Source organism: Mustelus asterias, chromosome 9 (genome assembly GCF_964213995.1).
Source record: "Mustelus asterias chromosome 9, sMusAst1.hap1.1, whole genome shotgun sequence".
In the NCBI taxonomy this organism is placed as follows: Eukaryota; Metazoa; Chordata; class Chondrichthyes; order Carcharhiniformes; family Triakidae; genus Mustelus; species Mustelus asterias.
The window spans coordinates 17,179,936-17,197,396 of NC_135809.1; the positions used below are offsets into that span (position 1 = coordinate 17,179,936).

At 42.4% G+C, this 17,461-nt stretch overlaps 1 protein-coding gene across 1 annotated transcript in view; it reads right to left on the minus strand.

Annotated features, from left to right (window-relative positions):
- The window catches only part of ptprr (protein tyrosine phosphatase receptor type R), a 192,181-nt gene that overhangs the window by 15,157 nt on the left and 159,563 nt on the right, over positions 1–17,461 (minus strand). Inside the window, exons 10-12 of the mRNA XM_078219746.1 lie at positions 16,047–16,157; positions 14,705–14,862; positions 12,441–12,554 (exon numbers count right to left, since the gene is read on the minus strand). Coding sequence (XP_078075872.1) covers positions 12,441–12,554; positions 14,705–14,862; positions 16,047–16,157 — 383 coding nt within the window. The remainder of the gene's footprint in view (positions 1–12,440; positions 12,555–14,704; positions 14,863–16,046; positions 16,158–17,461) is intronic.

Consider the following 17,461-nt stretch of genomic DNA (forward strand, 5'->3'; position numbering starts at 1 on the left):
ATCAGAGACAATTGTGGAACCACATGCTACAACGATGCTCCTGTGGAAAGTTGTATGGTGGCACGGTGGCACAGTGGTTAGCACTGCTGCCTCACAGCGCCAGGGACCCGGGTTCAATTCCCGGCTCGGGCCACTGTCTATGTGGAGATTGCACATTCTCCCCGTGTCTGCTTGGGTTTCCTCCGGGTGCTCCGGTTTCCTCCTACAGTCCAAAGATCTGCAGGTTAGGTTCAGTGGCCATGCTAAAGTGCCCCTCAGTGTCAGGGTAAATGCGTAAGGTTACGGGAATAGGGCCTGGGAGGGATTGTTGTTGGTGCAGAAATGATGGGCCGAATGGCCTCTTTCCGCACTGTAGGGATTCTATGATTCTATGAATTCCAAAGATGTGTGGGTTAAGTTGATTGGCCATGCTAAATTGCCCCCTAGTATCAGGGTAAATATATGGGGTTACAGAGGTAGGGCCGAGGTGAGATTGTTGTCGGTGCAGGCTCAATGGGCCGAATGGCCTCCCTCTGCACTGCAGGGAATTTATGATTCTATAAATTGTCATACAGTGATCGACACCAAGAATAGCCCAACCTGTTCAGCAGATTTAAAATCAAACTGCATTTCATTGCTTTAATGTTGCTTAGAAACTGGGAAGCCCAGGTACATAATGGTTGATTTGAACTTGGCTGGAGTGTGGAAATTGGATGGGCACCCAATTGCCACTTCACAAACTGGCTGAAATTTTCCACCGTCATTCACGCTGGGATTTTCCCCGTGTCGTTGAAAGTGAATGGAGTTTTGCCTGGAACGCTAAATTTTCCACTCTTGCTCGCAACGGGTCCTCCCCACGGGTAGGCTTTGAATGAATTTAATGCCTGGGCTTCATTTACATGGGCCAAGTCAGTTTCCCACCTGAAATAGGCAGGACGCAGCTGAAGAGCTGAAGGAAAGGACCACAGCATTGAGTTAAATCATAGGTTTGGGGGAGGACTGCATATCAGTGGCGGTTTAAAACTTCATTGGTGAGGCCTGGAGGAATATTCCTCCATCATTTATAGAATCATTGAATCCCTACAGTGCAGAATGGGGCCATTTGACTCATCGAGCTTGCACCAACAACAATCCCATCCAAGCTCTATCCCCATAACCCCATGTATTTACCTTGCTAATCTCCTTGACACTAAAGTGCAATTGAATATGGCCAATCAATCTAACCCGCACATCTTTGGAGTGTGGGAGGAAAACAGAGCACCCAGAGGAAACCCACGCAGACACAGGGAGAACGTGAGAACATGCAAACTCCACACAGACAGTCACCCTAGGCTGGAATTGAACCAGCTGAGCACATGAAGGAGAAAGGGAGAGAAGGATTATGGAAGAAGCCTGGTGTGGGCCGGTTAAAATCTGCCGCAGGCTCAGTCACTCGGTGGTTTCCAGTCCGGCAATTACATTTCCCAAACAAATAACTAAATCGTGGAAAATCTCAGCAGGTCTGGCAGCATCTGTAAGGAGAGAAAAGAGCTGATGTTTCGAGTCCAGATGACCCTTTGTCAAAGCTGGGGAGTAGTTTGACAAAAGGTCGTCTGGACTCGAAACGTCAGCTCTTTTCTCTCCTTACAGATGCTGCCAGACCTGCTGAGATTTTCCAGCATTTTCTCTCTTGGTTTCAGATTCCAGCATCCGCAGTAAATTGCTTTTACAACTAAATCGCAATGAATTCAATGTAAGTTTTCCTATTTCAGGATTTGTTAAAGAAATTAATTTTATCTAATACTTAAAGTTCATTTACTGAAGTAAAATACTTTGGTAAATTGTTTCATGTAGACGATAGCCAAGGAGGGAGAGAATCTAAATAGATGAAATAGAGATATGCAAAACATTGAATGCAGAACTTATTCAATAAAAGATCAGGACTGAAGATGTGAGAACTAAAAGGCACAAAAGCCTTATTCATCCTGACTCGAAACGTTGGCTCCATTCTCTCTCCACAGATGCTGTCAGAGCTATTGAGTTTCTCCAGCATTTTCTGTTTTTGCTTCAGATTCTAGCCTCTGCAGTATTCATATAAATATATAGTTTTTCCTTTCTTTAATGCAAGTGCTGAATTGTTGACTTTCTTAATTACTGGTATATCTGTAGAATTCCCAGTTAGTGGGTTCCAGTGAAGCAGGACATTATGATGAGGTATTGCGGGAAGTTTTGATCATATAGCTCTCGACAACAACAAAAAAACGGAAACAGTTTTCATTTTTGGGGAGTGGAAAACTACAAAGGAAGATCAGGGGGAATGAGGCCTGGCGACACAAAGCCAGTTGGCTATTCCTAGTTTTTGATCATGTGTTCTCAACCTCCTTCTTTGACACCACGCCTGCGAAACACCACGAGTTGCCTTATTACATGAAAAATGCTACATGAATGCAGGTTGTTGTTGTTGTTGTTTTGGCTGTCCAGCCATTGATTTTCCCTGATGCAAGTCTATCGTATCAATTCATCTCCTGGAGAAGCAACATGAGGGAAGCATAACCGGGCCAGAGTTAATATTAGTTCTTTTTAATCTGACATATGGAACATTTCATTTCTTACACTTTAAATCAACTGTCAAAATGCTTGTTGTACTAAGCATTTACAGCTGCTGTTTTATTGTCAGAATAAAGGGGAAAACTATCCTTGTTTCACGTAGTTCCCTATTTCAATGGTTGATTTTTAAAAAAAAACATTGCTGACAGTTCCTTCCCCTCTTCTCCCGAAGGTGCTGATGTATACTGGGGTATCGTGCTGCTCGCGCCTTTTACTTGCCCAGTTGAACGTTTTTCATCCGTGAAGCTGAATAATGAATGTTGTCAGGCGTCCAATTATTGGGAGCAACACAGCCAAGCCTGATCCTGCACTTTACTGACATCCACTCACCCTCTTTCCAATTGGGATCAGGGAGCGAGCTAGAGTGAGCACAGTGCTTAAGGTTTATTTATTAGTTACAAGTAGGCTTACATTAACACTGCAATGAAGTCACTGTGAAAATCCCCTAGTTGCCACACCTGTTCGGGTACACTGAGGGGGAATTTAGCATGGCCAATGCATCTCACCAGCTCGTCTTTCGGACTGTGGGAGGAAGCCGGAGCACCCGGAGGAAACCCACGCAGACACCGGAGAACATGCAAACTCCACACAGTGACCAAGTCAGGGAACCAAACTCAGGTCCCTGGCACTGTGAGACAGCAGTGTTTACCACTGTGCACTGTGCCACCCCGCCGTGGTGTTCTGTTACTTAAACAGTCCAAATCTTGATTTACTGCTGACTCTGGCTTCCAATTTACAAAGTTATTCAGAACATAAACTTCCATGAAAATCAATGGCTGGACAGCCAACAACAACAACTTGCATTTATACAGCATCCTTTATGTAATGAAGCAACTTGGGACCGGAAACTTACCACCATTCATGCTGTCGGGATTTTCACAGTGAATGGAGATTTGGCTGGCCGCTAAAATTTCCAACCTCGCTGGAACAGGAGCATGGCGTGAATGGACAATAAGAGAGCATCTACGGTGTTTCACAGGCGTGGTGGAAAACAAGGAGTTTGAGGACACATGATCAAAAGCTGGGCAAAGAAGTGGCAGATGGAATACAATGCGGAAAAGTGTGAGGTTATGCGCTTCGGAAGGAGGAATGGAGGCATAGACTATTTTCTAAATGGGAAAATACTTAGGAAATCCGAAACACAAAGGGACTTGGGAGTCATTGTTCAAGACTCTCTTAAGGTTAACGTGCAGGTTCAGTTGGCAGTTAGGAAGGCAAATGCAATGTTAGCCTTCATGTCGACAGGGCTAGAATACAAGAGCAGGGATGTACTTCTGAGGCTGTATAAGGCTCTGGTCAGACCCCATTTGGAGTATTGTGAGCAGTTTTGGGCCCCATATCTAAGGAAGGATGTGCTGACCTTGGAAAGGGTTCAGAGGAGGTTCGCAAGAATGATCCCTGGAATGAAGAGCTTGTTGTAAAAGGAACGGTTGAGGACTCTGGATCTGTACTCATTGGAGTTTAGAAGGATGAGGGGGGATCTATTGAAACTGACAGGATACTGCGAGGCCTGGATAGAGTGGACATGGAGAGGATGTTTCCACTAGTAGGAAAAACTAGAACCAGAGGGCACAACCTCAGACTAAAGGGACGACCCTTTAAAACAGAGATGAGGAGGAATTTCTTCAGGCAGAGAGTGGTGAATCTGTGAAACTTTTTGCCGCAGAGGGCTGTGAAGGCCAGGTCATTGAGTGTCTTTAAGACAGAGATAGATAGGTTCTTGATTAATAAGAGGATCAGGGGTTATGGGGAAAAGGCAGGAGAATGAGGATGAGAACAAAATCAGCCACGATTGAATGACAGAGCAGACTCGATGGGCCGAGTGGCCTAATTCTGCTTCTATGTCTTATGGTGTTATGGTCAAAGAGATAGGTTTGTTTCAAGGGTAAATATAGAATTGTCCATTTTGGTAGGAAGAATAAAAAAAAGAAGCTTATCATCTAAATGGTGAGAGATTGCAGGGCTTTGAGGTGCAGAAGGATCTGGGTGACTGAGTGCATGTATCACAAAAGGCTGGTATGCAGATACAGCAAGTAATTAGGAAAGCTAATGGAATGTCATAATTTATTGTGTTCTCTCGAGTTCCAAAGAATGAGAGATGATCTCATTGAAATTTACAAAATTTTTACAGTGCGTGACAGGATAATGTTTCCCCTGGCTGGTGAGTCTAGAATCAGGGGACGCATTCTCAGAATAAGGAGTAGGCCATTTAAAATTAAGAGGAGGAGGAGAAATCTCTTCACTCAGAGGGTGGCGAATCATTGAAATTCTCTATCTCAGAGGGCTGTGAAAATGCAACATTGCACATGTTCGAGACAGAAAGCGAAACATTTCTGGAGACTAATGACATGAAGTGATCTGGGGATAGTGGGGAAAAATGGCACGAGAGAGAGATAATCAGCCAAGATCTATTTGAATGCCGGACAGGCTTGATGGGCCGAACAGCCTACTCTTGCTTCATTTTTTTATTCACTCATGGGACATGGGCAACTAGTTCCTCATACGACAATAAATGCTGGCCAGCATTTATTGCCCATCCCTAGTTGCCCTTGAACTGGGTGACTTTTTCAGAGGCCATTTCAGAGAGCAGCTGAGAGTCAACCACATTGCTGTGGCTCTGGTGTTACTTGTAGGCCAGACCAGGTAAGGACCGAGTGGCACGGTGACACAGTGGTTAGCACTGCTGACTCACAGCACCAGGGTCCTGGGTTCGAATCCTGGCTTGGGTCACTGTCTGTGTGGAGTTTGCACATTCTCCCTGTGTCTGCGTGGGGTTTCCTTCGGGTTCTCTGGTTTCCTCCCACAATCCAAAGATGTGCGGGTTAGGTGGATTGGCCATGCTAAATTGCCCCTTAGTGTTAGGGGGGCTAACTAGGGTAAATGCATGGGGTTGTGGGGATGGGTCCCCGGGTGGGATTGTGGTTGGTGCAAACTCGATGGACTGAATGGCCTCCTTCTGCACTGTTGGATTCAATGGATGGCAGATTTCCTTCCCTGAAGCACATTAATTAACAAATGTTCCCATGGGAGTTTAAAGCATATTACTTTAACCAACGAATACCTCTAGAACCACATTATACAGTCAGTTAACCACAACTGTGCAGTTTGATCATCCATATACAATAAAGCCTTATTGTTGATTCATTTTCAAGGTTTCAAAGTCATTTATTTAAATGAACAAAGTGGCACTTCTGTGAATTTTACCTCAACTCTTTCAAATAAAGCAATAAAGAGCAACATGGAAAGAACCAAAATCAACAGAAAAAGGTACAAAAAACAGGTGGAAAAATCACGTAAGAATGCTGGAAATTTAAAGCAAAAATGGGAAGTTCTGGAAACACTCGGTGGGTCAGTCAGTAGCTATGAAGGAAAACAGACAAGTTTATGATTTGGATGGGGCCCTTTCCTCAGCCAGCAGCCAAGGAAAGCATGAATAACAGAGCAAACCCCAGAAATTTAAATAAGGAATCAGGAAACTGAAAAGTAAACAGCTTCAGGAAAGCATGAATGTTCAAAGAATCACAGCAGTCCCGTACTGTCTACAGTACAAGGGGTGGCGCGGTGGCACAGTGGTTAGCACTGTTGCCTCACAGCGCCAGGGACCCGGGTTCGATTCCTGGCTTGAGTCACTGTCTGTGTGGCGTTTGCATGTTCTCCCCGTGGCTGCGTGGGATTCCTCCGGATGCTCCGGTTTCCTCCCACAGGTGGTGGAGTGTGGCGACTAGGAGAATTGCACAGTAACTTCATTGCAGTATTAATGTAAGCCTTACTTGTGACTAATAAATAAACTTTATTTTTATTTTTACTTTACCATTCATACTTAAATAGGATTGCATTAAATATACAGCACATAATCTGCCAATTTAACCCAAACAGTCCATGCTTCACTTGAATCTCCTTGTATCCTTCCTCATCTAACTCGATCAGCAAAACTCCCTATCTAGTTTCCCCTTGAATGTACCGAGAATATTCACCTCAATTGTATTCTGTAGTAGCGAGTTCCACATTCTCACCACTTTTAAAGTAAAGAAGTTTCTTCTGAATTCCCTATTTGATTTCTTAAATCGATTATATTATTTTGATAACCTCTAATTTGGCTCTTCCCACAAGAGGAAACAGTCTCTCTGCATCCACTCCATTAAAAGCTTTCATAACTTTAAAGACCTTTACTAAGTCACTTCTTGGCCTTCACTTTTCAAAAGAAAAGAAATCCTCTCTTTCATGCATTCCTGATCCATTCAGTCGCTCAGTCATATGTGCTCTATCCAAGGGTAGGTCCTCAGCTCAATGTCTGCTGATGCTTCACCTTGAGGTATTCCCTTGTTAATTTTTTTGGGGGGTTTGCCATTTCATGATGCAGGTCAAGGAGGCAAGTTCCTAGTTTATCTCAGCCGTAACTTGAATTGAAAAGATACAAAGGTCTGAGGTCACGTACCAACCGACTCAAGAACAGCTTCTTCCCTGCTGCTGTCAGACTTTTGAATGGACTTATCTTGCATTAAGTTGATCTTTCTCTACACCCTAACTATGACTGTAACACTACATTCTGCACTCTTCCGTTTCCTCCTCTATGAACGGTCTGCTTTGCCTGTATAGCGTGCAAGAAGCAATACTTTTCACTGTATGTTAATACATGTGTCAAATAAAATCAAAAAACTACACATTGGTGTTATTGTGAAGCACATGACGATCATTTAACCAGCCAAGCTAACCAGCCTTCTGAGATATATATATCCATTCATTTCTGGTATCATCCTAAAACTTTTTTGAATCCTCTTGGGGTGGCATGGTGGCACAATGGTTAGCACTGCTCACAGTGCTAGGGACCCAGGTTCCATACCCGGCTTGGGTGACTGTTTGTGTGGAGTTTGCACGTTCTCCTTGTGTCTGCATGAATTTCCTCCGGGTGCTCTGGTTTCTTCCCACAGCCCAAAGACATGCTGATTGGGTGCATTGGCCATGCTAAATTCTCCCTCAGTGTATCCGAACAGGCGCCAGAGTGTGGTGACTGGGGGATTTACACAGTAACTTCATTGCAGTGTTAATGTAAGCCTATTTGTAACAATAATTATTAAATGAACTCCAGTGCCTCTTTATAATAACAAAGTAAAGCAATCATAGTCCCACATTACTATGGGCTGCTCTCCTCTTCCAGAGAGAGCTGACTGATGTTGACTTAACCTGAAGGTCATCAACCTCAGGCAAGGTTGAGAAGGCTAGGCCTTCATGAATAACATCAGCTGGTATGAGAATTGAACCCATGATATTGAAATCACTCTGCATCATTAACCAATGGTCCAGCCAACTGAGCTAACCCTTTTTATGATATGGCAGTAGGAATTGTACACAATGAACCATGTATGGTCTAACTGAAGATTAATAAATGAGCCATCAAGAAAATCTAAATTAACCATCCAATAATCATTAATATTTTATTTATCTTAATTTGCAATATACTCAACTGCTGGAGTAATAATCCAGGGTAATGCTCTGGGCACCTGGGTTCAAATCTTACCATGGCAGATGGTGAAATTTGAATTCAATAAAAAATCTGGAGTTAAAAGAACCATTGTCGAATGTCGTAAAAACCCACCTGGTTCACTAATGTCCTTTAGGGGAGGAAATCTGCTGTCCTTACCTGGTCTGGCCTACACGTGACTCCCGAGCCACAGCAATGTGGTTGACTCTCGACTGCCCTCAGGGATGGTTAATTAATGCTGACCCAGCCAGCGACACCCACATCCCATGAATGAATTAAGAGAAACCTTCATTCTAATGAATTTATCTCCATTATAGATAAAGGCAAGGAATTCCCCCTACCCCCATAACATAATCTCTGACACAAAAACCTGTGGTTGGCTGAATGTCCAATAAACTTTCTAATAGTTTTATTGAATAAAACACCTCTATATCCAAGATCTCCAGTATCTTTTCCATCATCCAATATGGCCGAGATCATTCCAATCATTTCCATGTCATGGCACATTGCGTAACTATAATTTCTGGGTATTTTCTAACCACCCCTCCAAATATTCTATTAAGTTTAGTAAGTGAGCTTGTTAAAGGCGCAGATTAACCGCATCCAGCTCTCAAGGGACTAATCATTCCATGTAACAATGCTGTTGACGTACATTGGCAGAACTTTTATCCTGGTTACACAGCTGTCCAGTAACAAAGCAGAGGAAACATTCCTTAAACATACTGTGAACTTCATGTTGAAGGTTTCAGGCAAGGAGCGCTCCTTAAATTCCTGCATTGTTATTGCACGAATATCTGGATGTCTGCAGGTTACGACCTTGGGATTACATTAAAGGTGCCATATAAATGCAAGCTGTTGTTTTTTGCCCCGAGTCTCAACATCAAATTTTCCAACTGGGTGGGAGGGAGAGTGAGGAGGAAGGGCAGGAAAAGAATACTTCTGGAACTAGTCCATCTAAATACTTCTCAGAAAGTAAAGATACAGTAGGCAAAATTTTCCCATCTCTCCTGCCACGGGGAATTTAGCGGGCGGGACAAGACCATGCAAAGGTCCGTTGACCTCGTGCGGGATTTTCCAGTCCTGGGGCGAGCGTGGCTGGAAAATCCCATCCAGTACCTCTTTAGGAAAGAAAAAAATCCAAACACAGTGTCGATGTTTCCCCATTTATAGAATTATAGAATCCCTTCAGTGCAGAAGGAGGTCACTGGGCCTATTGAGTCTGCACTGACCACAATCCCACCCAGGCCCTATTCCCGTAATCCCACATATTTACCTTGCTAATCCCCCTGATACTGGGTCAATTTAGCATGGCCAATCAACTGACTGTAAATGACGCTGTTTAGAAAATCAGATTGATATGATTGGCTATAAAATAGCCAATCATCTTAATATTCAAATTTTCCAAACATATCAATCTGATTTTCTAAACAGCGTCATTTACAGTCAGTTGATTGGCTATGCTAAATTCACTTAGTATCAGGGGGATTAGCAGGGTAAATATGTGGGATTACGGGAATAGGGCCTGGATGGGATTGTGGTCAGTGCAGACTCGATGGGCCAAATTTTCCTGTCGATGTCTGCGCTGGTGGGACTGGAAAATCCCACCCTCTGTGTTGGCACCTGTTGCATATGTAATATTGTTACATCTTTGACAAATGAAAAGGAGTAGACAAGAGGATAAACTGACTTAGGAAGTGAGGAGAAGAGTATTGGGGTCTTACTACAGTGAGAAAGCGAGAGATGAGATGGATTGCGAGTCCATAGAAAGTCTATTGTTGGTTCAAGTACACAGGCCCTCCTTCTAGAGCTATAGAAAATAATTCGTGACATAGAAACATATTTCTGGTTCTGGAAACGTAAATCCAGAAAACATTAAATTATGTAAGTAGAACAAGAGGCACAGGTTGGGAGCTACTGAAAGTCAAATTTAATACAATTTCAGGAAATTACTCTTTACACAGAGAATAACTGGGACATGAAATCCAGTCCCCATAGAGTGGCAGAGCACAAAACGATTAAGAAACAATTTGATATTGCATTGGGGTCATTGCATTGAATAATGCCATGCCTAGTAAAGGCATGTCCTATTTATAACTTTAAACATGGACTGTGCTCATTCATATGGAAGCTTCTGGAACTGTCCATCATTTATTTAAAAATTGGATGCAAATAACTTAAGATAAAAACAGAAAATGCTGGAAAATCTCAGCAGGTCTGACAGCACCTGTGGGGAGAGAATAGAGCCAACGTTTTGAGTCTGGATGACTCTTCGTTAGAGCTAAGAGCCAAGAAAATCAGAAAAGCTTTAACCTTTTAATTAAACCCTGCTCTCCTGCCCACATGTCCATCCTTGGCCTTTTGCATTGTTCTAGCGAACCCCAACGCAAACTGGAGGAGCAGCACCTCATCTTTCGATTGGGCACTTTACAGCCTTCTGGACTGAACATTGAGTTCAACCACTTCAGAGCATGAACTCTCCCCTCCACCCAGTTTCCACTTATTTTATTTCATTTAATCTCATTCTCCATTTTATCGATCTCCTTCTTTTCACCCTCCCGCAAACCCCTGCCACACACCCCCCCCCCCTCCCCCGCCACCCTTCTTCAGGCCAACTGCCACATTCCTCAGGCAGTCCTTTACCAAGCTGTACCTTTGTTTTGCCATTAACACATTCTGGTCACTTAATGGGCACGTTCAACACCTTCTCAGCCTTCTGCATGCTCCTTTACATTCCCTTTGTCCAAATCCACCACCCTTTCCCACCCTCATAAGAACAACGAACAGTACAGCACAGGAACAGGCCCTTTGGCCCTCCAAGCCTGCGCCGAACACTTGGTCCTATCTAGACCAACTGCTTATATCCCTCTATTCCCTGTTTGTTCATATGTCTATCTCGATGAGTCTTAAATGTGGCTAATGTATCTACCTCAACCACCTCACTTGGCAGAACATTCCAGGCCCCCACCACCCTCTGTGTAAAAAACGCCCATGTACATCTCCACTGAACCTTTCCCTCCTTATCATGAACTTGTGCCCCCTTGTAATTGTCATTTCTGCCCTGGGAAAAAGCTTCCAACTGTTCACCCTGTCTATATCTCTTATAATTCCATAAACTTCTATCAGGTTGCCCCTCAGCCTCCATCTTTCCAGGGAGAACAATCCCAGTTTATTCAATCTCTCCTCATAGCTAATACCCTCCATACCAGGCAACAACCTGATAAATCTTTTCTGTACTCTCTCCAAAGCCTCCACATCCTTCTGGTAGTGTGGTGACCAGAAATGGACACGGTATTCCAAATGTGGTCGAACCAACGTTTTATACAACAGTAACATAATTTGCCAACTTTTATGCTTGAAGCCCTGTTTGATGAAAGCAAGCTGCAAGTGTTCAAGCAGCACTTGTGAATCAACCTTCTAGATGTTCAACTACAAGAAACCTTGCAAACTTTACAAGACCCTAATTTCAACTTTAAATCATCAAAACTGTTCAAGAAGTCTCAGATCTGCCACATGGGACACCGGAAACCATAAATCAGAGACTGAATTGACTATAATCTGTAAAAGTGCATTATTGTTATCTGCATCCTGTGTGTGTGTGTGTGTGTGTGTGTGTGTGTGTGTGTGTGTGTGTGTGTGTGTGTGTGTGAAAAGTTTAAAGTTTAATTATTAGTGTCACAAGTAGACTTACATTAACACTGCAATGACGTTACTGTGAAAATCCCCCAGTCGCCACACTCCGGCGCCTGTTCAGGTACACTAAGGGAGAATTTAGCACGGCCAATGCATCTAACCAGCACATCTTTTGGACTGTGGGAGAGAACCAGAGCACCTGGAGGAAACCCACGCAGACACGGGGAGAACATGCAGACTCCGCACAGATAGTGACCCAAGACAGGAATCGAATCTGGGTCCCTGGTGCTGTGAGGCAGCAGTGCTAACCACTGTGCCACCATGTCACCATATGTGGGGTGGGATTTTACGACCACATTCAGGTGAGGTTCGTAAAATCCCACCCGAGGCCAACAGAGAATTCCATTCTGTAAGCCTCGCCTGCCCCAATTCTGGGGCGGGCGAGGTGGTAAAATTCCGGCTGTGGTGTGTAATGTGTGTGCATGTGCACGTGATGTTCCATTAATTTGGGATAAGTGTGTGAGAATGAATAACCTTCTTTCTTTTAAACTCACAAAAGCTTGCTGCTGGTTATTTCATTGGATTACACACTCCATGGGGAAGAAAGAACATACATATTTCCATACAAAACATATTGATTACAGCCAGTAAGGGAGCAAAGACAATCTGTTCATGACAATTGCCTTTCCCATCTATCACTGTCTCCTGATCACAATTGTTTCTGAATCAACTTGTTATGTAAAGAAAAGGAAATATGAGCACTTACCTGTCCACTCGTAGTTGGCAAACAATACTTAGTATGTCGACCACTCCTTCGTTTTTCAACTGATGGCATCCAATGGTGATAGCAATAAAACAGCCTGTTCTCCCGATCCCAGCACTGAAAGAAAAATGAAGCGACTGTGCCCAATAGTTTTCCACTCATTGTATTCGTTGTTTATGCGTTCTAAATAACATTATGTGGCTCAGTCTTCCTGTAAATTTTAGTTCTAGATCTGAGAAAACAGACTGGCATTTAGAAGTGGGGTATTATTTACATTTTATTATTCAGTTGCCGGTGTCAGCTGTAGCAAAGTTGGCAGCCCTCTTGCCTCTGAGCTGCAAGGTTGTGAGTTCAAGTCCCACTCCAGGAATTGAGCTCAGAATCAAAGCAGACGTGCCAAAGAAGAACTGAGGGAGTGCGGCACTGACAGAGGTGCCGTCCTTCAGAGGCCTGGAATCTGTTCTCTCGCACTACCCTGAAGGGGAACAAGGGAGTTATCCTTGGAGTCCTGGAATATATTTATCTCTCAACTCACATCACAAAAACCAAATCACCTGATAATTTTCACATTACTCTTTGAGGGAACTTGCTATGCACAAATCATAGAATCCCTACAGTGCCATTCAGCCCATCGAGTCCGCACCAACAACAATCCCACCCAGGCCCCATCACCACAGTCCCACATATTTACCCCGCTAATCCCTCTAACCTACGCATCCTGGGACACTAAAGGGCAATTTAGCATGGCCAATCAACCTAACCCGCACATTGTTGGGCTGTGGGAGGAAACCGGAGCACCCGGAGGAAACTTACGTAGACACGGGGCGAATGTGCAAATTCCACACAGTCATCCAAGTTGGGAATCAAACCCGGGTCCCTGGAGCTGTGAGGCAGCAGTGCTAACCACTGTGCCACCCATATCTCTCAACTCACTCACATCACAAAAACCAAATCGCCTGGTAATTTTCACATTACTCTTTGAGGGAACTTGCTATGCACAAATTGGCTGCTGTTTCCTGGATTGCAACAATGTCTGTCCTTCATTGGCTGCAAAGTGCTTTGGGATGTCCTGTGTTTATGAAAGGTGCCATATAAATGAAAGTCTTTTCTTTCTTTGAGTCTTTGGACTGAATGGTACAAATGAATAATTTTGAGAACTGAAGAGTGGGCTAACTTTAAACAGGTTTTGTCAGTTTGATGAGTAACTTATTATGAAGGGAGGTTAATTAAATGGGCAAATGTCCAGGTCCTCCTTAGCCCTGTCTGTCCACTGATTATGCGAAAACTCAAAGCAATGGGATATGGAACAGTAAAGCCAGAGCTGATTCATTAATTACAGTTCAAGAAACCAGACTCTCAGGGGAAGAAGAAATCTAAAAATATTACCTCTATTTCAGACCATACCACAGTCATGGCTCATTCACAAATTCTTTGCAACATGACTCTCTGTGGTGTAGGTGAAGACTTAAAAAAACTCAATTGATTGATAATTCTACTTTTTAAAAATAACAGTAAATATCTCATTAGATTTGTAATATTTAGATAGTTAAATTTCGACAGTTTACTTAAATGCTTGTGTCAGTCATGGCTCAGTTGGTAGCACAGTCATCGCTGAGTCACAGGATACTGGGTTCAAGTCTCACTCAAGGGCATGAGTACAAAAGTCATGGCTGACAGTTCAGTGGAGTGCTGAGGAAGTACGGTATTGTCAGAGATGATGGGTGGGTTTTGCAGCCGCGTTCATCCCGAAACCATAAAATCCCGCCCTAGGTCAACGGACTTCTCCATTGTCCGCCCCTCGCCCGCTCTGATTCCCATGGTGGGCAGGGCAGTAAAATTCCAGACAGAATGTTAAACTGAAGCCCCATCTACCTGTTTGGGTTGATGTAAAAGATCTGACGGTACTCTTTTAAAGAACAGCAGGGAAGTTATAACCTGATGTTCTGGTCAATATTCTCAATCAACTTCACAAAAACATGCTCATTATCAATCTTCCAGTTTGGGAAAGTTAACTGTGGCAATTTGGTTATCACATTTCCGACATTACAATACATTTCAAAGTACTTAATTGGCTGTAAAGGACTTGGAGATATCTGGTGGTCATGGCAAATGCTACATAAATGCAAATCTTTCTTCCTTTTGTATTTCCAAATTACAATTGTCCAGTCTATTGGCAAATATGACTTCAAAGTATTTTCAATTTTCATCTCTGGAGATAAAATAGTTTTTCATAGACTAAAGAAGAGGATTATGATGAAACTCTTTACCTGCAGTGTACAATGATAGGACCTCGGCCTGCTGACTTCTGCCTTGTCTCCTCCACTTTGAGCATGAGTTGCAATAGTGGCTGGGCACTATCTGGGGTCTTGTGATCAGGCCAGGACTTGTACCAGTAGTGTTTGATGTTTTGGGACTTGCCTTCATGCTAAGACAGAAGCACTTATATTATTAAATTTGGTGATACTCCCCTTCATTCTTCCATTCAACTTATCTCCTCTCTACCCCAATCTTTTCTCAAAACTCATGGTTCCGGTGCTCATTACTTTTCTCTGTCTTCTGTCTCTCCGACCATCTCCAGAATTATAAAACTCAAGGTTGGCACTTCCTGATCTACACCTTTTCTACTTTTCAACCTTGGTATGTCTTACTCCTAGCTCTTCACTAAGGTTCCAATAATGAAAGAAGTACCATATTGCACCACCGTATTTGACCTTAGAGCTACAGTTCTTGACATTGAGCAACTTATATTTAATGCCAAAAATGTTAAGTATATTGTGTAGCTAAAATCTATAATATATTTAGCACATTCAATGGCATGGAGTTAACATGGGGAGTTTTAGAAAGGGCTTGAATTAGTACTTTAATATTGAGATGTTTTAGTCAAATAGTTTTTTAAAAATAACAACTGGAATATTGGGATACACAGCCAGACAGTTAATACAGGTTATGCTATAGTTTTGGGATGTGTTATTCAGGTATCATGGAATACAATGCTCCATTTTGATCATCACAGTTGTGAAAGTTTCATGCATGCATTGGTGAAAATGCAGAGAAAATCAACAAGACACATCCTCAAATTTAAAAGAATAAGCCACAAGGAAAGATTATAGAAGTTCAATTCGTACAAATTTAGGTACAAAACATTAACAGTTATAGATTACCCCAATGGGAACCTACAATGAAATTAATGAAAAGTAAATTCAAAACAGCCAGTAGCATTTCTTACACTTAAATTGTGATGACGTTTAGGATAACCTCTCAGGCAGGGTGGTGGAGAAAAATATACTTGGTTCATGCAAAAATGTTGCTTGGCTGGGAATTAGAGCATCAGGTGGGTGCATCTCAACGAGCCTAATGGTCTTTTCATGTCATGATGTCCTTATAGATACATCATGTGTACTGCTAACTAAAAAGAATGCTTAAATAATGCACTATGGTGCTGACAGTACATTCAAAATCAATGTAAAATTAAACAATTGCAGCAATTTTATTACTACATTAACTCTGAACAATGTTAACTTTGTATTTAATGACAATATAAATAGTTCAATTGTAGATCAACAGAAGTTCAATTCTGGGCACTTAACTACTGTGTCCATCCATTTTTACCTTCAGGGTAAGGTCCCGCATGATGTAATGTTCACATTCAGTGACACTGTTTACAAGAACTTCAACCTTCCCATATATGCCCCGCTTCTCTGGCCAGTATAAAACGCATTTCTATGGCAGAAAATAGAAGGTTTGAATGTACACAGTGTGATCCACACCTCATCATTGAGTGTGATTAGACAACTTGCTTAGGACAAGGTAAAACAAACTTAAAGGGATGCGTTTTATTTTGATATTACATTCCACTAGTACTACACAATCTTAGTTCAATAAGGCAAAACTTTGTTGGCAGTAACCAGGAGGATGTTAGGATTTCTTAGCAAATTGAGAATGACCATCTGAATTTGAACTTTTTTGTCCTAAAGTTCAGACGTTCATAAGCTATAGAATCAGAATTAGGCCATTTGGCCCATCGAATCCGCTCTGCCGTTCGATCATGGCTGATATGCTCCTCATGGCCATTAGGGATTGCCATGCTAACACAACACAATCCCACTACATCAGCTTCCCCAGTGGCTGCTGTTGCAGCAGCAGCTAGCGCCTCCTTGACTCCTGTATAGTTTTTCTTAAAGCTGGCATCCTACCTTCAGTGGGAGACCGCTTCGGCTGCTGAGCATTGACATTTACATGGTCAAATCGAATGGACAAGTCGTGTGAGAGTAAAAGAAAATCAAGCAGATGTGAAGGAGCAAAGACAAGTCACTGTATCTAAAGTGCCGACCAGAACTGATATTTTATTACCCGTCACAGACTGCCAATCCCAGTGAAAAGGAACCTTAGGGTGGGGCCTTTATTTGGTAGGCCTTTGGGGAAACTTCCCATTTCCATTTTAAAATAAACATAAAATAATATTTCTCAAATCTTTGAGAAAGTGGTGTATTTCTTAGATTAGACTGGGCTACATTTTAAATTAAGCGAGCACATCTAAATGTTCCGTCCTTTTGTGATTATTCTATTTAGCAGCTCTTGGTCAAAATATCCCATAAATAAATTGACCTGTTTAATGTTATTTTACTTGGATTTCTTTGCACTATTTGAGATGCTCAGTATTGTATATTCTGGAAATAATTGTACTCGAGTTGATATGGGAAGCACTATTTACTTTGGCTGTGATGTATATGAATACTGATTTGCTTGCTTTTGAAGCATTATTAGGGCACAGAAAGAATTTGATTGAAATGATACACCCAAAGGAGAACCTGGTCTTATTCTCCGAAACACACAATAAGTTCCTTCATCAGCATACACCCACATTTAATTATATCCAAACCACTTGTAGAAATTTTAGGGAAATTACATAGGTGTCAATAGTAATCAGTTTGAACAGAGAAAAACAATTCAAAATGATTTCCTATTAGGCAGAACGTAACTTTGCACAGAGGGGTTTGCATAACAGCCCACTAGAAGGATGAAGG